The sequence below is a fragment of the Neolamprologus brichardi genome, chromosome 17 (assembly GCF_056152115.1).
Source record: "Neolamprologus brichardi isolate AB-2024 chromosome 17, ASM5615211v1, whole genome shotgun sequence".
In the NCBI taxonomy this organism is placed as follows: domain Eukaryota; kingdom Metazoa; phylum Chordata; class Actinopteri; order Cichliformes; family Cichlidae; genus Neolamprologus; species Neolamprologus brichardi.
In genome coordinates, this window is record NC_142120.1 from 26537581 (window position 1) to 26559766 (window position 22186).

The 22186-nt window shown below is 40.2% G+C and overlaps 2 protein-coding genes across 2 annotated transcripts; both read left to right on the forward strand.

The window, feature by feature from the left end:
• The first annotated feature begins 2116 nt into the window (after positions 1-2116).
• Positions 2117-12165, forward strand: LOC102793475 (dual specificity protein phosphatase 22-B-like). Its single transcript, XM_006797837.3, has 7 exons — positions 2117-3337; positions 3487-3520; positions 5188-5270; positions 7631-7680; positions 7976-8050; positions 8513-8684; positions 11283-12165. The coding sequence occupies exons 1-7, from the start codon at positions 3317-3319 to the stop codon at positions 11424-11426; spliced, it is 579 nt and encodes a 192-aa protein (XP_006797900.1). The 5' UTR covers positions 2117-3316; the 3' UTR covers positions 11427-12165.
• Positions 12166-14368: 2203 nt separating this feature from the next.
• On the forward strand, positions 14369-20644 carry LOC102793961 (interferon regulatory factor 4-like). Its single transcript, XM_035910773.2, has 9 exons — positions 14369-14399; positions 14573-14812; positions 15360-15546; positions 15895-15971; positions 16883-17021; positions 17105-17206; positions 18197-18571; positions 19262-19368; positions 20376-20644. Exons 2-9 carry the CDS (start codon positions 14615-14617, stop codon positions 20535-20537), a joined length of 1347 nt encoding a protein of 448 aa, XP_035766666.1. The 5' UTR covers positions 14369-14399; positions 14573-14614; the 3' UTR covers positions 20538-20644.
• Positions 20645-22186: the final 1542 nt, after the last annotated feature.

The following is a 22186-nucleotide window of genomic DNA, read 5'->3' on the forward strand; positions in this document are numbered from 1 at the left end:
GATGTCTTTCTGCAGCGTTCATTTGACTGCTTTTACAACCAAGAAACTCAACACATCAACAAGAGCTTTTCCACATCCTGTTAACGCCAATGTACAGCAATTAGCTGCAGTTAAACCGGGTTGCAGCAGGGGGTACTCATGAGATATTCCTAAATACAAAGACGCAAATAGAGGTGTATGGCTATAATCTGTTTTTGGTTCTCAAAAATACAGAATTGATCAGTTGTACAAACTGGCCCTATGTGGCCTGTCTTGGGTGTACCCTGCCTCTTGTCCTAGCTGGTATAGGCTCCAGCCCTCCTCGCGACCCTGAATCGATAAGCGGAAGAGAATGGAAATAAAACACTTGTTTCTGGTTTTTCTGACTTCTGAAGTCAGTTTTGTCCGTAAAATGCTGGTATTGTGTGGATATACATGCTGATTGGTTAAGGTTTTACAACGAGAAAGAACTCCTCTGATGATAACAGTTTAAAAACGTAGCCGAACCGCAACAGAAACCTCCACATGTGTATTAGAAGCAGCTGTGTGAGGTGATTTGAAGCTGCTGCTACAATCCAATCAAGATGGTGGATGCTGTGCCTTATAGTGCTGTAATAGTCCTAATACTTACAGAAGGGTGTTTTCCTACAACTGAAACCTGTAAAAAATGGAACTGTATCAAATATTGTCTCAACGCCTGAAACATGCTGAATTTAAATTTCCAGAAGAAAAAATCTTTACTCCACCACATTGACATTTTTGGGTTTGAGCTTCTTTGGGCCCAATTCCTTCTGGACTACTGCGTAAACACCCCTATAATATTAAAAGAATGAGTGGGAATTATGAGTTATAGCATAATCATAGACATTTTTGATGCCAGAAGAATCGCAGTGGACAGATACAGATGTCTAACTTCAGTCCCTAAAAGATTCAGCTCCAAAGGTTTCAGCACTATTTTGTACAGTTTGTCTTCATAAGCAGTTATAGATTTCAAGAGGCTTTTCTTTAAAAAGACTCCCCCCTTTAAGCCTGACAAAATATACTCTCAGAATCCATATGGGGTTTTCCTTTTCTGTTTTATAGGAAGCGTTCTTTCCTTTTTCATCCTTTGCCTTTTAATGGACTCTATTTGAGGAAGGTGACACACTTAAAAATTACCATAAAGCATCAACATTACACTACATATGGAAATATTCCAGATTTTATATGTGATATGACAAAAAAACCCTTTTTTTTACTTGATTACAGAACTTACTGTGTGTTGGATCAGTAAGACCTCAGAATGGTTAATCCCTGTGAGACATCTGAAATGTTACAGCCTTTTGAAACCACTCCTTTCACGGGAAGCTTTGTTGCATATCAATTTCCTTCTTGCTCTCTCCCCCCTCATTTCCTGCCATCTTTCTACTGTTGTTTATGTAACGAAAGGCCCACATTAATCCTTGAGCGAGCTTGAGTATTTCACGCAATTTCATGGGTGTGTAATCAGATATCTGTCAAATGTCAACCTCAAGGTAAAGTCAGGGGATGGACTGACGGGGAAATATGAATACGTGTACGAGACCCCTTATCTGATGTTGGCTTGAATGAATGAAGCAACATCTTTGACCCTCTGGAGAGGAAAACTTTGCACCAAAGTTATTGGAATTCATCCTTAAGAGACGCTGAATATTTTGTGATTTCTCAGATATTTCCACTACCATAAACTTCATGGTAGCTGTAGAGGACAAGTCCCAAATTAACCAAAACGAGTAGGTTTCAACCTCTGGTGATTGTACACGTCTGTATAGGATTTTAGAGAAACTCGTGGAATAATTGTTGCAATATTAAACTGAAGCGGTGTGCCAGCACAACAACACAGCCAACCACAGAGAGACAGACTTGCATGTGGCTACAAAGACCTGTGGCTAAAGACACAAAGGTCTTGTGGTTTCGGCTTCTCAAACGTGATGATTTTCTCAGTTATTTCGCCATAAATGAGATAGTTTGAGGTTTTAGACTGTTTCACACACAACAACGTGTTTCCCCACTATTGGGGAATTTAATAAGCAAACTAATAATTAAGTAAATTTAAAAAGTAAGTATTAAGTTGGAGCCCAAAAACGGCTTTCGATAAAGTGATGGCTTGATGCGCAAACCTTCCTCAAACCCGAAAGACTCCTCTTCTTCTTGTTAAAAAGACAATTTTATTGTGAAACCCAATCTCCCACCCCCTCCACCCACACACACACAGACGCGCACTCTCTCAGCTCTGATCAAGGTGTATTTTTAATGTATCATCATGGTTTCTAATGTGTGAGCTGTTTTGTTTATCAATGGTTTTGAGTTTTCGGTGCCGATGAGCTGTTCCACCTAGTTCTCTGAGGCAGGCAGCAGGCAGATTTTTGTAAACGCCTCCACTCTCCCCTGCCTGTCTCTGTGCCACACACACACACACATGCACGCACGCACACACACACACACACACTGAACCACACAGAGGAACACAAGACAAAGCCAGGCTAAAAATACCTCGATCGGCTCAGAGCGATGCACTGAAGATGTAGCCAGATTTACTGGAAATGAACAGAGCGAGTTAGAATTAAGAGGATGTCCACTGAGAAGCACAAAATTAGACATAAATGGGGGAATTCTGAAATCGAAGACGAAATTAGGTTTAAAAGCACTAATGTGTTATTAGAAAATATTAGAACGGGTATTTGAAAAGTACGACTTGTTTTTAGGAAACAGAAAATTGTGGGGATTTTTTTTTTTTGCCACACTGGTTTGCAACTCTTGGGCACAAACGTGTAACACTGGCTTGAGGTTGTCACAGATATTAGTGGAAATAGAGACTGAATTTGATCTGAATGGATACACACAGAGAAAGAATCCTGATTGCAATCTTGGTTTTAAAACAGCTGTCCTCTCATTTACAGCAGGAACACACAGATAATTGATTTTGAGCTTCATTCAAAGGTGCTCCTAGCAGGGTGCTGACAGCTCAGCAGATAGTGATAGCTGGGCCATCGGATCTGTTCTGGCCTTCAGCCATCTTTGTCTGGTTGCTATGTGCCTATCCATGGTCCCATGACCAACGCCTGGTCTAAATATAAACATGTGCTAAGGTCACATTCTGAGGAAAACGTGCTCTCAATGAAGTGGCACTCTGGGACACAGACGAGCTGAGGTCTTCATGACAGTTTGAGTTAAACTAAAAAGTTGTCAGGATTCCTTTGAACCGAGTAGCAGACGGTTAAGTTGCTGCTTTAAGCGTCTCCCTAAAGGAATCACTTTCCAGTTATGACTTCAAATTCCTCTTAAATTCAGTGTGCTTATCTACACACCTTTGGCGGAGATGGGTAACGGAATAAACAAGGTACAGTATCAACAATGATATCTAGGAAATCAAACCTTCAGAGCCTGCCATGATATTTTTCTAAAAAAGAAAAAAACAACAACCCCAAGATCTTGTTTTTTCTTTAACTTCTGCATTTTCCATTTTACACATTTTCAAACTGTTTTTAGGTCCTGCCTGATCTTTATCTTGGAAATATCAAAGGTAGGCTGCGGTGCCTTTTGTCATGTGTGTAAAAAAATTGATTTATTTTCCGGATAATGTAGTAGTAGTTTGTTTCAGTTCCTCATATGGAGGGGCATGTGGTGAGATGCTACACTGAGCTCAGTTTCTATAGAGTCGAGAGGTCACTGTGTAAAGCTGAGCTATTGAAATATTGCATTTTAACAAAAAAAAAAAGTGTGTTTTTTACCCTCTGAGTAGGTATGAATCTGCCAGCAGCTGGGGGAAACATTACTTTGAGCGCTGATGTGAATATTTGAGCGGTGGTGTGGGAGGGGATGCCCCATGGCGCGGGGGTGTCCCTTGGTGTGAACTACATTCCACACGTTTCCATAAAGCACCAAATGCAATTGTTGGGCTGCTTTTTTTAATCTTTGCACACATTAAGAATCATGACTACACAGGAAACGTCTTAAAATGCAGACAGCTCTTTTTTAGAAATAAAGTATGTTCAAGGAATTGCTGTCAAATAGGAAATGTGACACCTTTTTAATCTTAAGCAGGCCTTAGATCTTCATTCATCTACATGACTTAGCACATATAAAGCGAGCTGGAGCTTTTGGCTGCGAAAGTTCCATCAATGCCACTTTTGGATATTTACAGGCGTTACTGCTGTTCTACTCTTCAATGTTCATCACATCTTCTATGTGTTTGCTTAATCCCACATCTTTAGTCCCAATCTCATCAGCATCAACACTACTAAAGGCTTGATCTCTGAATTTATAACAACTTGACTTTATAAAAGAAGTAAAGGTAGCCATGATGACAACACTTAAATTTAGCACTTTAGAAATCAGAAGAGATTTGGAAACATTTCTCTCCTTGAGAACTAATATTTAACAATGGAAAAAAAAGAAAAACTTCATCTTTCACGAAGGAAGCTGACGGATTTGAATGGGAGGATGCAGGTTTTAGGCCAGCACCTAGAAACCTTGAGTGGTACTGAACCTCTAAGCCCTAAGCAAAAAATCATCTCTCGTCACTTCACTGTTATATCAGCAGCCTGACACTCAACAAAACTATTTAAACTATTTATCTCATGACCCACTGCAGCACTCGTGGCATAACAGTGAAGCTGCGGTCATCCAGTGATTTAGGGTTGTATTTCCTCTGCAAGTGTTCTGTGCACTGATGCCACTCACACTGTTTTCTTACTGTATGATGCAATTGGTTGGTTGTGTCCTACAGTTAATAAGAGTTCCAATGACAAAACATTTAATTACTGAATAAATTTAGCTTTAAAGAGGTTTCAGTGCAAACTCATCTTGCTCTTGTATAGGTGGCTCCAATCAGCATCCTGCAAACTTGCAAAGCATATGAGAAAAAAATGCTCAAGGCACATCTGTCCAAGGTAGAAAACATTTGGCTTCCTTTCAAAGAACAAAATTTGATTAGAACAATTACTGTTTCTTGCTTTTGGGCCAAGCTGTTGGACTGTTTTAGAAACACTGGTTTTCCGGTTTTTCTTTCAGTTCAAAACCAGAGCAAAACTTTGAAATCTTAAGGCCACATTTGCTTGGAAGTCACTTCTGGAGGGGGGGCTGTTGTTGGGCAGAAGATGCTTTATTTAGTTTGGAGCTCACACGGTGTGATTGGTGATTGGATGCAGTGTGTATCGTGTATTTCTTGATTTTCTTCGCGTTCCACAGATGCTCGCGACAGGGAGCTGCTGGCTCGGCACAACATCACCCACATCCTGTCCATCCATGATACAGCTGCGCCCGTTCTGGAGGTGAGGCCTTTTTTAATGTCTTGCATCAGATTGCACGACCCCCTGACCTCAACATTAACCCAACCATAAAGTACATAAGCTCCTCTGAGCACGACTGTGGTTGCTGTGTCCCCCTGCTGATTAATACTCATTCTGAAACTGTGAGATATTGTTGTCAGCCCAGAGCCTCTTTCCCACCTTAATATGTTTACAGAGCTGCTTCAAATATAGTTATTACCTTAACAAGTTTATGAAAAAACAGGACAAGTTTGACATAAATGCTTTGAAATGATACACTGCATACAGACACAGTTAATAGCAATAAATCGTTCCATTTCTAATCTTCTGAGGTCACCTTGTGTTTTTAAAGGCTGAATGATCATCAGATCATTCATTATCAACATCAGATCTTTATCAAAGGCTATTGAAAGAGACCACTTCAATTAGTGTGAAAGTCACATGTGTCTTCTTTCTTCTTTTTTTTAAATTCAGTCATAAGACCTGGAATTCACCAGTTCTCACCAGAGAAGCAATTTTCTAATTGACTGTGGGTCCTCGATATTGTGTGGGACTCTAGTATATATATGAAAATCTGAATGCTGTTTTCAGTTGATGCAGCTGTGAGGCAGATGCAAGCCAAGGTTAGTGGATGTTGCACAGTATTGTTCACACGAGATGCTTTTAGCTCAGCAGCTTGAGGTCCAGAAAGTCTTGAAAGTGGAACTTTGCAAAAAAAAGTTTCTGGCTTTTCAGTGCTGCATTTAGATGTGGCAATTTGTGTATGAAACAGCAGGAAAGGTGTTTTTGTGTGTGTTTGTGTGTGTGTTGGTGAATGTGAGGAGCTGATAGATTGAAGCATAAAATATGTCTGAAGATGTAAGTTTTACTGAACAAATAGTTTGATTTTGAGTTTTTTCAGAGGTATCTTTCTGTAAATACACAATACCTTTAGTCAGAGTTTATGAAATGATGCACACTTTTGATGTGTACAAGCCTGTAATTATTTACAGATTGAATGATTTGACTTTAAGTCTGCTGATCTCATCTGAGCCCATTAAATACACTACGCCCTCCTGTCGGCTTCGTACTGGGACTTGTCTCTTGAAAATCTTGAATCCGCTTACCATCTTCAGTGTCCGCTTTCACAACTTTCATCTTTTCTTGTTGAAAGCGAACATGAAAAGCGCTCCGCGATTTCTCTACACTTTCTCCATCCATGTTAGCATGTTTCATTGAACAGTGAAGAGAAACAGCAACTTGTATTACAGTATCACTACTCAAACTGGTCAACCACCAAAACTTTTACAAGGTTTTGGGCCTGAAGTGAAGTCTGGCCCTACGGACTCATTCTGAACTGCGATGACAGTTATTCAGTTGCTTTTTTAAAACATACAAAATCATGTGTGATGCAACTTTTTGAGTTTTGAGGCAAAAATGATGACTCAGGTCTGTTTTAGACCAAGTGGCCAGATGGGATGGGTTATTTGCATACCTAACAGTCAAACCGCGGACTGATTGATTTCTTGGAAGACAACGTGATGGTTCCTGAGAGAGGAAGGTAGAATTTGCAACGATGATGTGGTCTGCGCATTTACATCTGGCCAAGTCTCTAAATGTGCCATTTACTGTATATGAACCTAATTATCATACTGCAAAATAAAAGGTCGTCTTTTGGAACTAATTTCAAGCCCCAAATATTCCTTTTGCAAGTAAAGTATATAAATGTCTGCATTTATCCACAATTTTCATATATTTTGACTTAGAGTGTAGTCATGATTTTACAAACAGTACCACTGAGTCAAGACCATGATGAGCTATAGGAGTGATAGTGTGAAGATATGAGGACTTCTCGGTAACCGTTTGCATAATCTGACTCTCTCTATCAGAAATAATAATTTAGCCTTCATGAACCTTAGGCACGTCTTTAATATGGGCACTTTCATTGGTATTTATAAATGTGTCTGCATTTGTCGGGGCTCTGTGCGTGCAATCTCACCTGTCTGGAGCACTTCCAGGACTTGGTCTGTCCCAGAGGGTTCAGGGGTTTTTGCAGTGGTGCAGTCATACCAGGACGAGGTGGTTTCTGTCCACTGCATGTACCATCAGCTGCCAGGTGCACAACACAGCACACACACACACACATAAGCACAGAGACAAACACAAGCAAACATCGTTATGTCGTGACCTACCACATGGGCAGGGCCAGAGGGGCAAGGTTTCAGGGGCTGTCCCATAGGAAGTGAGAAACAAGAAGTGAGTTTAGTTCCAGTTTTCAAACAAATGACCCCTGCTCAATAGTTGAGCACTCGCCTTTTCCTATCACGTTAACTTTTGCCACTAAAGTATTCACTTCTTTAATGAAGCTGCTCCCTCTCCCACAGGGCATCACATACCTTTGTATATCTGCAGCTGACCATTCCAAGCAAAACCTGTGAGTACTTGAATAAATGTTGAATATATATAAAACATGCATATATGTTTGAGCTCTTTGCCCCATTTCTATAAATAAAAGAAATGAATTACAGCTTGCAAAATAGAAAATTTATCTAAATGTATCCTTTTTTAAAAAAGGTTGGTTTAAATAATTAAACACATGATCTCTTTACCGACTACAAACTAAATTGTACAGCTATGGTAAATGTAAAAAAAATAATAATCCAGTTTTAAGGTTAAAGGCATGATCCTCACTATGTTGTATATCTTGTGAATGTGATTCATTTCACCAGGATTCAGTACTTCAGAGACAGCATCATGTTTATCCATGAATCCCGACTGAAAGGAGAAGGCTGCCTCGTGCACTGGTGAGTGGAACGCCTCAGTCCTGTTTTACATGTCATCTGAAACGATACTTGGTTAAATTAAAAAAAACATTCAGTTACAATATATGGTAGACTATATTACGTATTTTGACATAGAGATGTTGTAAAAAGTTTCAACATTAAGATCTAAAAGATTTTTATTCATAATCATGAGAATTTGCTCCGGGTTTGATCGCAGACCGGAGGTCCTCATATTTTATCGACCCCGTTCTCATTTTCAACCACATCACTAGCACCAAAAAGAAGCTGTCTGCCAAAAATTTTGGTTAAAGCTTTCATTGCACATTTCATTACCTTTCATCTTTTCTCATATCAAACATGCAAAATCAGGCATTTAACCACAGCTTTGGGACAGAAGGGGTTTCACTTCTTTGTACACTAAAGCAGAGAATCTGAATATGAGGTGATTATCTTGCTCTGAGCTGTGAAGGCCTGTGTTCTCAGCATGGCAGGAGTGTCCCGCAGCGTGACTCTGGTGGTGGCCTACATCATGACGGTGACGGGTCACGGATGGGTAGAGTCCCTGGCAGCGGTTCGGTCAGTCAGGCCGTGTGCGGGGCCCAACCTGGGCTTCCTGCGGCAGCTGGAGGAGTTTGAAAACACAGAACTAACAGAAGTGAGTCATCATAATTAATTTCACTTTTGATTATTCATTTTAAAAAAATCTGTTATGTTGGGACAGCTGAAAACGGTTATGTGGATTAAAAGATGCAATACATTTGGACAGATGAGTGTGTGGGTTTAATTTGTGAGTTCAGGTACAGCCTGGTCTCAATATACCGCTCATCAAAGCATTCTTTGTCTAAAAGCTGGAGGCTATGACATGAGAAATTGCAAAAAAAACGAAACAAAACAAAAACTTGACGTTTTCATACAACAGTGTGAACTCCTCCCTTCAAAAGCCAAACCAGTCTGGTTTATATGGGTGTTAGTAAAGCTACTAAATGAGGACCTGTGTGAGAAGTACATATCTGAGAAACAGATGCTTCACGTGTACTTTTCCTTATGCTCTTACTTGGACCATTTAACCCTCTCTTCTTGTTAGAGCTGGCACCGTTTTGTGACGAGAGCAGTGCATGCCGCTGTTTGAAGACTACTCATCCTATTCAGCTGCTGGACGATTACTCTGCTGCTGTCCTGCATGGAATGACCTTCATGTCACATGACATGGGCCCAAAAGCATTTCCCACATGGACAGTTATTGGAAAAGGAGCAGTTGTAGTATCCAGTCCAAAAACAAATATAGAACAGCTGCAGAACTGTATTATGAAAGGATATCTGTGTATAAGGATGTCAGATGTGTTCGGATAAGTTTTAAAAGTGCTCAATCTAAATTTCTTCAGCTTGACAAGGATCCAGGCCACATGTGCCTAAAACTCCAGCTTACAGTGGGGGAAACAATGAAATAACTGACCCCCTGCTGGTTTAGTTTATTCGCTTTCACTGAGTGAAATAAGTGTCAAATAATTACTTCCCCTGCTGTATGTGCACTGTGAGCAGTCTTAAAAAAAAAGTCTAAATCAGGTGTGTAATAAATGTAGCATTTTTGAACATTTAGGAGGCTGCTCATCACATGCTTGTTTTCTGCTTTTTTCAGTAACCCTGTTTAAGTCAAGATGCTATGAGCTGTGGGCAAAGTCAGCAAAAATGCAGACTTATTGAAAGTGTGCATAAAGGGCACAGAACGTCTGCCGAAAAGCTCTCATAAACTTGTCAGTGGGACTGGGCCCTGCTACCACTGATACCTCAGCTCTGTTTTTGGTTATGCTTCGCCTTTTTCAGTTAAGTTTCACAGCAGCCTAAATCAAATTAGCATGCATTCCGTAAACTGCACTGCATTTTGGTGCAGTTATGTTGCTCATTTCACTTTAAAGTCTTTTAATTTTTTTTGTGAAGTACCTTAAATAGCACGGAAATGTGCCGTACATGAAGTTGTATTTAAACATAAACAATGGACACTTTCAGCTCCAATCCAGGGCAATTAAAATAAATTATTTGAAAACTATAGTTATTGTTGTACTCATCACACCATTTTCAGAGACTCAAAAGTAATTGGACAATTAGCAAAGCAGCAGATTTCAGTGGATGTGAGGTCTTTAAGAGCTTCCAAATGAACAATCTGCTCAAACCACTTGTTACACTCAAGAACAATAAGAACAGATTAGACATCTGAAAAACTTTCAGCCGTAGAAAAAAATTATTTGGATAGATGAAACCAGGAGAAGAAAAAGAACAGTTCATGATCCAGAACATACCACATCACATATGGCTGCCAGTTTAAACGGTGGTTAATATCGATGTGACTGTTGATAGAGTTCACTTCACAGTGCAAATGGGTAACGAGCACGCTTTTCAGTTATTAAATACAAAACTGAAGGCAAAGACCTACAAATAACCAGCAGCAGAAGGTGTGGCAGTAGAGACCTAACAGAGCATCTCCAGGGAGATGTCATATCCGTGGGTTCTACACTTCAGGCAGACATGAGCTGCAAAGGCTTTTTATAAAGGTATTTAAAAAAAATCCTTATACTTTAAATTATATTAGTGTCAAATTATATTTGAGTCTCTGAAAAAAGGGAGGACTGGGTATAAAATGCTTTGTAATTCACAAACAGTTAATGTAAAAGCCTTAAATAAAGTCTGCACTTTAATCACATCACACACAAAAAAAAACAATAAAAGGCAACGGTGGTAATGAATACTTAGGAATGAATAGTGCTGCTATTACAAACAACTGAAGATGCTCCGCCTCTATGATGAGTTCCCTCAAATGATTAAAATATATTATATATAAAATACATACAAAACAGTGCATTACTCATGAATAATTATAGTAATTAGCCTGATACTTCATCAGTTCACTAATGCAGGTGTACAAAAGTACATACAGTCTCAAATATTACACAAATAACAGAAAAGGATGAGTCATGATTTAATTATTGCATTTTTAATTAGAAATATCGTTTGTATTTAATGTCTGCGGATTTTTATTACTTTTGGCTTCATTCATGCAGCCATGTACTCTTGAATCCAAATTTATAACATAAAGCAGCGTTTCATCTGTAAGCTGTGCAGTGATGCGTGTAAGGCAATCAGCAGCCTGTAAGCTGATTTTATACAGCAGTGAGGTGTTGTTTTAAGCAACTGTCCGACGTAAAACGTGTCCAGTGCCCGTCTTAAACAGAGACATTGTCTTTGACTCTGCTCCCCGCAGTATCGAGCTTGGTGGAAGGAGCTGTACGGGAAGAGCACGTTCAGTGATGATGAGGAGATCGAGGCCCTTTTAAACCGGAAATCCAGCACCAGCGATGCCATAACAACCAGCATCACTCCTGCGCTGGCCACGAGCAGCAAATAAAGAAACTCATTTCTGCATCTTCAGTCATTTCTCACCTGAACTTAAGAAGCAGAGGACAGCGGGCTTCTGATTGGCCCTTTGATCCCACAGAGACCGGGTGCACATTTTAAAATCATTTTGCCCCCGACCTCGCACTGCGTCAGGAACACCTGTCTCACAAAAAGTTCAGTGTCGGGATGATAAGTTCAGTCTCGTGTGCGTGGAGTGGCTAAGCAGACATGTGACGGGGGGATTTTATGTCACCGTCTTCAGTTCCCTTCGTCATGTCATGTCCTTGCCTCTAACTGTCAAAACAACATGCAAGGGCAGTCAAGCATGACACCAAGGAAATATATGTACATACAGTCCACAGTGTGAACACATACTCCTCCTGTACACCCCCCACCCCACCCCGCCGTCCCCCGTCAGTTATGTTATGCTGTGTCTTGTACTTGAAAAATGACTATTACTTTCTGAGAGCGTGTGAGAGCTAAAGAACGCTTTACTTTATATTTTACAGTAAAAACAATTATCAGATGTGCTGTTTTTAACTATTGTGCTGTTCTTCCTAAATGTAAACTTTTCATTTGATATGTGCACAGTCTGTGAAAATGCAGTTATATATGTAGAGTTTTTATGTTAACGTTTTCATGTTAGTCTGCATTTTGTATTTTGTTTAATTATGCATGCATTGAGGTGACATTTAACTCATCAAGTGAAAATATTTAGATTGTAATAATGCAACAAAGGAATGTATTAATCTTCTTTTTTTTTTTTTAGTTATTTCAAGCCTTTTAGAAACAAAACGAGGGACTAAAATCCATCTTTGACCTGGTTTCTGGATAAAAGCAGTATTCAGATCCAGGTAAAGGTCATAAATGACTTAAGTAGAAGTTTATCGCACATATTGTGGAGAACAGTATCTCTGCTGACGATGAAATTCTGACATTATTATGACCCCACAGTAATTGAATTACTTCATATAGTGGTCTACATTGTAGCAGTCAGCTCAAAGGTCACCAGATAACTGGTGGTGAGAAAATTCTGCGTCACAGGTCTTTGCCCTTTAAAATATTGCACAATTCTACCTCTTCAGGCCTCTTTCAGTTATTTAAATGACACCAGCTGAAAAGTGGAAACCACTCCTCAGAGGAACTCAGAACTACAATAACCAAGGGGCCCAGAGCTTTTAGTGGGGGTCCACGAGCTAGAACGCGTTCGTAAATCCTCCCCAAGTGGCTTAACATATAACAGTGCATGGTCACTTTTATATGTTCATTTTTGAATTATTTAAAATCTCAACACGAGAAGTTGTTCAGCTACAGCTGTCGGCTGAATATTGTTGGTTTAAAAGTGCCATATGTGAAATGTAGAGCAGCACTGAGATTAGATGTGATGAAGTGCATCATACATCCACATATGCATTTTTCACACAGTTGTCATTTTAAAGATGAACACTACATAGAAAAAAAAACACTTGACTGATTTCTGTAACCTGGCAACCAGTTATAGATTAGGATCAACTATGGTATAACGCTGATGGGAAGCATTTGCATAATGAGTTCCTTTCAGTTCTCGTGCTGATAAGTAGGTAAAGCTTCAAATAAGTACTTGTACCTATCTAATATTACTTCATAATTCTACTTTCAAAGTTTTATATTTCTACTTCACGACATTAGAACAAAATTGTACTTACTTTTCTGAATTAGAGAGAGAGATTAAGAGTAGGAGAGCATTAAAGACGTCAATCTGAGATGAGCTTAAGCTCTACAATGTACATTATAATGTCGCTTCATGCATCAGTACTGATGGTAAATTCATATATTAATAATAGGCGTGTACAGGTATCAGACTGATATCGGTATCCTGGTTAACGGCCATTATCAGAGGCTGACATTTATCTGTTCCATCACATACATGTCCCAAGAGTTAAGTGTTCAAAACATACAAAAATAAAATCTATTCATAAATATTTAATATGTTCATAAGAATAATTAAAAAACATATGAAAAGTTAAAAATATCCACAAATTTTAAGGATAACTACAGGTTATCAGCCCAGAATGTCACAGTTTGTGTATTCCTGATTAATGCTGACAGCATAAGACTGACTTGAACTGCTGCATAATGACTAATGACTCTCTAGGCACGTTTCTCTCTCATATTTCATATAAAATACAAACTGAGTACCTTAAAAAGTTGTGGGTTACGCAACACATCAGTATTTGTACTTATCCCAGCAAAACTGAAAGCAAATAAGGAGGGAAAAGTTGTTAGTTTGTAACTAACACACTTTTAGATCTGTCTTATACTCACATCACTGCTTTCACTTAAGTAATGAAAGCACTGATGGATATTTATTGCAGCACTGCAAAACTGCCACAGGAGCCAGACTCACTCTGAAAATCATACTGAGGGGAAATGAGTGGGAACTTTTCAAAACCATGTTTTCTCCGACTCCTGGACCGCATTGCTTTTACAGAATTGATCCTCTGTCGAATTCTCCTAACAGGCCTCCTAAAGCTCTGACACGGCAAATGATAATCTTATATGGTATTGTGTTCCTGTCTGAGGCGTTATGTCAGCTGTTCTGAATAATCTTCCAGTGGGAAAACTGCTGCCGATGTTTTTCTGCGTCGCTTCTACCTCTGGACCACTCTAGAGTACTTTTCGTAAAGCTTTATAATTTCAAAGAATTGTTTTCGTCTCCGTCCTATCATTTTCCACGTGTGCGGGTGTGTGACACTTCGGGTTGACGCCGGCAGGGTTTCCCCAGTGTATTACTGTAGATCGGCCGCTGTGTGCGCACTGATAAGCTTCGCAGGAGGGAAGCAGGCGGGCCTAGCAGAAGCAGCAGGTGCACCCTCCTCAGCATCCCGGCTCCGCCCTCCCTCTGCTCACCATAGGCTGGGTGGATTTAAGCGGGCCCGCCGGAATGATGAGGACTTTCTGACCCTGACTGATATCAAAACTCGACGGCTTTCAAGTTTCACAGGTAAGACGGCTTCGATCAGCCTGCGACGCGCACAGTGAAGTTAGTCTGCGTGGGAGCGCAGTGGGTTAACCTTTAGTAGTTTTACTTAACTTAATCATTCTTTACTAAACCTACACAAGTCTACTTTCAAAACACACACAAACACGAGAGCGTGTGATATTACTACGTTACAGGAGCAGACAGTGGAGTTGTCCCGTGCGTCTTTTTGGTCAGAGATGAACCCCGACGTGGATTACGGAGGCTCCGGGAGCAGCGGCAACGGCAAGCTGCGCCAGTGGCTCATCGAGCAGGTGGACTGCGGGAAATATCCCGGTCTGGTTTGGGAGAACGACGAGAAGACCATCTTCAGGATACCGTGGAAACACGCCGGGAAACAGGACTACAACCGGGATGAGGATGCCGCGCTTTTTAAGGTAAGAGACCCGCATCCTCCGGGGTCCGCCAGCCACAAGCGAGCTGCGACTTTCAGAATAAAACAACAGCAATACGTGTTAAAGTATTACAAACTTTAGAGCTGTTAAACTCTCTTATAGCCTTTTAATGATGTGTGTAAAAATAATTAACTCGATTAGGCGTCTTAGTAGCGTTTGGATATTCTCTGATGCATTATATAAAAAAGGGTTTTGCTGTCTTTCATGAAATTCGTTCCATACATTAGGATGCGATTATTTCCATATAAGAATATTTGAACCATGTCCTCCATGCTGTAAAAAAGTTACACATTACTGGGAGAGCGACGCAAAACAACTTCTTTAAAATGAATGTGCTCCAAAGAAGCCACTTAGCGAAAATAAACGAAAGTTTTATTTTATAATTATTGTTGAAGGGTTAGTAACTAGTTATCAGCACCGGGAGGATGTTCTTCTACAGGCCGTGCAGTCGCAGTTAGGAGAGACCAGGCTGTGTGATTCTAAACTTGAGGGAGGTATTCTAAACATTTCCCCGCGGACCTGTCTGCAGGCCTGGGCGCTGTTCAAAGGCAAGTTTCGGGAGGGCATCGACAAACCCGACCCGCCGACATGGAAGACACGCCTGCGCTGCGCCCTCAACAAGAGCAATGACTTTGAGGAACTGGTGGACAGGAGCCAGCTGGACATCTCGGACCCCTACAAAGTTTACCGCATCATCCCCGAGGGCGCCAAGAAAAGTCAGTCCCCCTTCTAACAAAGCGTTAAAAAAAGTTTACTGCAGCATGAATTAAGCTGGTAGTAATACTGAAAGCTGATTGGGCTACAGCGGCAATAACCAAACTGGATAAAGGGTTTTACTGATGTGTTTTATTGTAGTTATTATTATTAGATGATCACAATCTGATAATTAGTTGTGTATCAGACAAAAAGTGGAAACTCTCTGACTCCTCAAACTGTCAAAGCACCAGCTAAAGTCATGCTGAAGTACTTGCATCGATGTGGACTTTTCTAAATGTACTGACAGAAAATGTGTTCAGACATTTTCTAGAGCACTTTTCTAATAAAAATGTTTTTCCGGCATGCAGGACCCAGACAGGAGGACAGTCCTCTGAGCCCAGGGAGCTTTCAGATGCATCCCTCCTACCCCTCTGTGCCGACTCAGGTGATTTTCCTGCACATAGAAACAAGTGGGGCGGGACTAAAGTAAGACAGAGAGAATGAGGGAGGTTGAAGACACAGACAGTGTCATATTGTGCATGCATGGATGACCTTACAAACACAAGTGAAGGGTAATGATGTGCATCCCCAACTATGACTTGTGCTGACTTCAGGGGCTGATAGAAACTCTGGAGTTTTTGGGTCCTTTTTAGATTTCTTGGCAGCAACTGATTAAAAAAGGAACACAATTTATGGCAAAATATGTTTTTGCCACACTGTAAATGCTAATTCTCATTTACTAAATTAAATGTTGTTGCATTTAACTTTATCTATCCTAGTTTTTGTAAAGTTATCTGTACTTCCTGCTTGGGTAATGAAGAGTATAGTTATGCTCTGCTTTACTTAATAATTTACATTTGTTTTCATAAAGTATGGAACACGTCTACAAAGGCTGCAGATGCTTAGTTTTAAATCCGTATTTTAGTAATGTGATGTCTATTTCTTAGATCTCAGTTTCTCGGACAGGGTGTAGTTTCAGATGTTACTCACCATAATTGATTTTTTTCTGCACTGATTAATCTCTGTGACCTATCCTTTTTAAAGTACTACACACTTAAAATGAACAAGTCAGCTTTCTCCTCTCAAGTTGATTTAAGTTATTTTTGTGAGTCAGCGAGTTGGCAAAAACAAATCAGAGTTTATGGTGCAGGGATTTTACCACTAGCTTAAGCAAAAATCTATGGATGAAGAAAGAATTCTGCAATGATCATATAAAACAAGTTGCAAAAAAGTCCTTATAAGCCTACTAAAAGAGTAATGTATTACAAAAGGACCATGCAAAGACTGTTTGTCTTTTATGATTGTTTATCTTATGATCAAAGATGTGCACTCAGCTAACTGCTTTCCTCTCTATAGATGCCACAGTACATGGCGAGTCCAGAATGCGGCTGGAGAGATTACTGTCAGGAGCAGGCCTCTCTGCCCGAGCTGCCCTTCACTCAGTGTCCCTGTCCGCCCCGCACCCTGCCGTGGCAGGGCTCATCCATGGAAAATGGTACACGGCTTATTATTTAGCGTGCAAAATAAAAGCATTTTTATCAGTTTTAGCATTGCCTACATAGTTTGTTCTGTGTGCAGGATACCAGCTAAGAGCCTCAATTTACTCATACGGTCCAGCTGAGAGTCAGCCCTCGCCTTTCACACTGGACGCCAGCATCAGATCAGCAGAGGCACTTTCAGGTACACGAATACTTTCAGTTCACTTTTTCCCCTCACGCTATAAAATCAGGAACTCTCACCAGAATCCTCTGCTGAGAATTAAACTTTAGGTCCTATTTTTTTTTAAAAAAAAAAGGCAAAAATCCATCTACATAGAACAAGCAGCAAATGCATATTTACATAAGATCAAAACAGCTGAAAATGTCACGGTATGACACAGATTTTAGCATTTAAAGGTACAATTAGGTTGAAACTGCGTAATGCTGTGCTGAAGTCAGAAAACTACTAATTTCACCTGAGACTTTGTTCCTTGGCTTTATTCAGTGCAGTTTAATTTCAGTTCTTGCATTTAGTGTATGGATCTGTATCATGCTGCAGGCTGCCATTTTTATTAACTGTACTCTGACTGCCCATAACAAACAGCAGACAGAAAATCAGCACCAAATTTAATAATAAAGTTAAATATCTAGCAACTACAGAGCCGCTATCAGTGGAATTTTATGAGGTGGCTATAATCTAAAATGTATTTATTTTTAGGTAAAGGTGGTAGCTTGATTCAAGAGACATGCGGCTAATTTTGAATATTTACTCTGCCCCCTAGAGGCTGGAAAAAAAGGAACACAACTTTAATCAAAGCTGACGACCGAGCGTGTTCAAACTAGCTTCGTTTTTTGGTCTAGTTTTAGTGACATGTGAAGGAATTTTGCATCTGATGCAAATCGTTCTTGCTTTTGTGTGTTTATTTTGATCATATAAACAATACACAGAAAACCATTTCCAAAAAAAATGCAGATTGCTGTCAGATTCAGCAAAACGCTCCTATAGAAGTACAAGACATAGCAGCATGTAGAATGCTGAAATAATAATATACAGCAGCACCCTGTGACTTTGGGCTGTGGTGAACATTGAAAACCTTACGTGCTTCATTTTTTAAAAATAAAACAAAGAAGTCCATAAAAGAGTTTTAAATAAAAGAAATTTCAGCTAACTTCTACCTGTGTCCTCCTCTAGACTTCCGTCTGCACGTATCCGTATATTTCCGGGACTCTCTGGTGAGAGAGGTGACCACTTCCAGCCCGGATGGCTGCCATATCACTCCTTGCAACCCAGATAAGCACTACCTGACGCCTGGAGGTCATGAGTTGGTGCCCCTGCCTGTTGACAGCCTATCCTCCCAGAGGAGGCCAGACGAGTGTCCTCCGAGTCCACCAGCCAGCCTCGAGAGGGGAGTGTTGCTGTGGATGCGAGCAGATGGGCTCTATGCCCGGAGGCTGTGCCAGAGCAGGGTGTACTGGCAGGGAGGCCCGTCGCCGTACGGAGACAAACCCAACAAGCTGGAGAGAGACGTCACCTGTAAACTGCTCCACACGCAGGACTACCTCACAGGTGAGAGGACACAAACTCAAATCAGCTCAGGATCTTTGATCAACAATCACTTGTGCTCGAAAGGCTAAAAAGTTCTCACTTTTTTGGGTTAGTATGTTACTATTCTTTTAAATGAAGGCCTATCTATGGTGCCATGCCTAATTCAGCAAGTCCCTGACCTGTATCTTAATCATCAGCATGGTGTACTGGACAGAGCTTGGTTGATATGTTTTAATCTGATTGATTCACTTAAGAACTCATACCAGCTGGCACCTTGCTGTACATAGATAGACTAACACCAACTGGTCTAAAATTTGGATTTCAGTCAAGAACTATCCACCTCAACTCAAAACTAAATCCACTAAATGTAATTAGCAGTAGAACAAACTGAGACTCATTACTCAGCTGATTTTCTGGAAGTCACTTCATGACATACTGTGCCAGCCAAGAATAATTTCTTAAAGAAGTATTTTATGATAAGCCGAGAGTCACATGAAGTCTACACAGCCACATCATCCCGCCCACATGCTAAGCAGCTCCAGCTGTGACAGCTAATTGTATTTGCATACATGGTGTGACCAGGACTTTCCATTCGAATCACTCTAAATGTCACACCACTTCAAGTGAAATTCGCTTGAAATCATCAATTCTGATGTGTTTTAGGTGTCAGAGCTGTTACTGATGCATTTTTGTCCTTTTGCCTACTTGCAGAGATTCAGAGCTACGGGCTAAGGCCGCCGTCCCGCTTCCAGGTCCTCCTGTGTTTCGGAGATGAGTGTCTGGACCCACAGAGACAAAGAAGGACCCTCACTGTGCAGGTGACTGCCGCCCCCGAGTTTAACCACTGATTATGATCCAGAGATCTTTCTTTTTTTTTCTCATTTTGTTTATGAGGATCAGTGAAGCCTAATATTTACTGGGAAGCTGACAATAAGTTCGAACTGGTGTTCTTAAAATCAAAACTAAGATTTGAAAGGTTCAAAGTAGAGTGCTGAAACTTTAAAGTATGGACTGAAAAGTGAAAAATAGGATTTGAAAGTTTAAACCTAAGATTTGAAAGTCTGTAGGACCTTGTTCATAGTCATAACGTTGACAGTGCTTCATAACAAAATTTGGTTTCTAAATAAGTCGCACTGAGATTCAGGGCCAGCCTGGTTCCACTGTCACCCTCCCGAGACTCTGATTTCTATATAAAGTGAAAATGGATGAGCCAAGTGAAGGTTCATGCCTTTTAGCTACAGATTTTTGACACACTTTCAATCAAACTAACCACGTAGCTGAGCTTTAACCAAACTAGGAATGGTTTGCCTTTCTCTAGTTTGACTTCTCAAAATGGTTTCATAAAACAAAGCTGGGAAAGTTGAAATAGCGAATCAACCTTCCTGGATCTCTGTCAACAGTCAAACGCCCATAAATAATAAACTATCAAAAACCAAACAGCTTGGGAGCGTGTCACAGAACTGCAACAGCTTCAATATATCCCAAACTCTAACACCCTAAATCAGGGGTGTCCAACTCTAGGCCTCAAGGGCCGGTGTCCTGCAGGTTTTAGATATCACCCTGGGTCAACACACCTGAATCAAATGATTAGTTCCTCTGGAGACCTTCAAGACATATTGAGGAGGCCATTGAGTCATTTATATCAGCTGTGTTGGATCAAACCTGCAGAAGACCGGCCTTTGAGGCCTGGAGTTCCCCACCCCTGCCCTAAATGAAAAATGAAAGGGTGTATTGAATTTGAAAAATAAATAAATAAATAGTGCTGTGTAAAATAGTGCTATGCTGAATGGATTTTGCTGACCTCCTTGGCTCTCATGTGTTGCAGGTGGAGCCTCTGTTCACCAGGCAGCTCCTGTACTATGCACAGCAGCCGGGCAGCCACTACTACCGCAGCTATGAGCACCCAGGAGTCACAGAGCACATAAACGCCTCCGAGGACTACCAGAGGGCCATCACACATCACCACAGCAGCAGCCTGCAGGAGTGAACTTTGCGGGTTTAAGTGACTGTTGGAAATGTCACGATGACATTTTACACGACAGGCAAGAAAACTCTGAGATGAGGACAAAGTGGACAGTGGTATACAAAAAATGATGGACATTAAGTCAGCAACCATCTGCCCTGTATGGTTTTTCTATCTGTGTGTGCATGTATGTGTGTGTGTGTGTGTGTGTGTTAAGTCAAAAATGCAGTGTTATTTTTTCCCTTTTTGTATTCTTTTGGGCATAATGAGTATTTTGATGCTTACTCGTAGACAGTATTAAAAATGAAGGTGTTAAAGTATTAAAGATGATTGTGATGTCATCCACCGGTTTCTAAAGTTCCATTTTGAAACCTCGCGATGAACATTTTCATTATCGCTAGTTTGGTTTGCTAACAACTTGTCACTTATAAGCTGTTAGCCAATGAGCATACCATTTTAAACCTAGTGATCAAGATTTCTAAAAAATGTCGTGTTTTTTATTCAATGTGAACCAAAATAAGTGACTAGGACCATAAACACATCAGGAAAGTGTTTCCAGAGGTCAAGACAGAAAGCAATTTTCCCAAAGACTTTGATATAATAGGAAGTCTTTTTGCAGTCGCAAGTATTGCCACCTGGTGCCTTTCAGATAGAATGCAGGTTTAAGGTACTTGGCGCTTTAGCTTCATTTTTTCGGACCCAGAGGTCGTATTTTTGTACTGTCTATGTGCTTACTATGCAAATGAAACTGACAGCTGAGGTGATTGTATCATAGAAAACTGTGAGCGAAAGTTTTGTGCCTTAAAAAAAATTAGCAAATGAACCTAATCACTTTCTATGCCAATAGTTATATTAGATCTCTAGCATTCACAAACTACTCCAATCCAGGCAACAACTAGTAGCTGGTTAGCTAAGATTAGCCTAGCTTGGCTTAGTTATAGACTAGGAACAAAAATAAGAGAAACAGAGTCTGTTTGAAAATTACCAAATGTACCTTCTGTTACTTTCTAATGAAAACCAGCAAACATGTTATTTAGCGCAGAAACTGCACCTATGTTCAGAGAAGAGCACAACAATTGTAAATCACCTGTAAAACTAACCACACCAATGAGGTGTCTATTTGGAGATTGTGCACATGTGCTATTTTGTCACATTTAGTAAATCTGGCCCATAACTTTCAAATAATTAAACTCAAGAATCTAATTTTATATCTGGACAAAACTATGGAAGAATTTTCAGACTTTGTGCTAAGGTAATATAAGCTAATATAAGCTAATAACCAAAACCATAGCTAGCCCCTGCTAGCTAAGGAGCTACTGGCTCCAGTTTGATGTTGTTGTTTTTGTATTCAACTGTCTGTTATCATACTTCTTCATTTGACTGTCTGCAAAAAAGTGAAGCAAAAGAGCTTTTGTATTTTTTAGTTAATTTTTAAAAACATTTTTCCTTGTAAATACATTTCTGTTAGGAGACACTATCACCATCATTTAGTAAATTATGAATGGAGTCTTGTGCCTGGCTGTGTTTATGTATGTGTGTGTGTGTGAGAGAGAGAGCAACTCAGGGAGCTGATTTTAGATAAGCTTTTTTAACTCAATTTTATATCAAATAGTGATGTTAAATGTGACTGTTATATAGCAGATCTGAGAAAGGGTTAAAGTGAACATTTGTTG

Excerpts from the sequence above, each read along its gene's own strand:
- LOC102793475 (XM_006797837.3), top strand. The coding sequence starts at position 3,317 with ATGGGTAACGGAATAAACAAG. Across the intron at positions 7,681-7,975 it reads GACCATTCCAAGCAAAACCT|GATTCAGTACTTCAGAGACA; the intron begins GTGAGTACTTGA and ends TCATTTCACCAG. Across the intron at positions 8,051-8,512 it reads GAAGGCTGCCTCGTGCACTG|CATGGCAGGAGTGTCCCGCA; the intron begins GTGAGTGGAACG and ends CTGTGTTCTCAG.
- LOC102793961 (XM_035910773.2), top strand. The coding sequence starts at position 14,615 with ATGAACCCCGACGTGGATTACGGAGGCTCCGGGAGCAGCGGCAACGGC. Across the intron at positions 14,813-15,359 it reads AGGATGCCGCGCTTTTTAAG|GCCTGGGCGCTGTTCAAAGG; the intron begins GTAAGAGACCCG and ends ACCTGTCTGCAG. Across the intron at positions 15,547-15,894 it reads CCCCGAGGGCGCCAAGAAAA|GACCCAGACAGGAGGACAGT; the intron begins GTCAGTCCCCCT and ends TCCGGCATGCAG.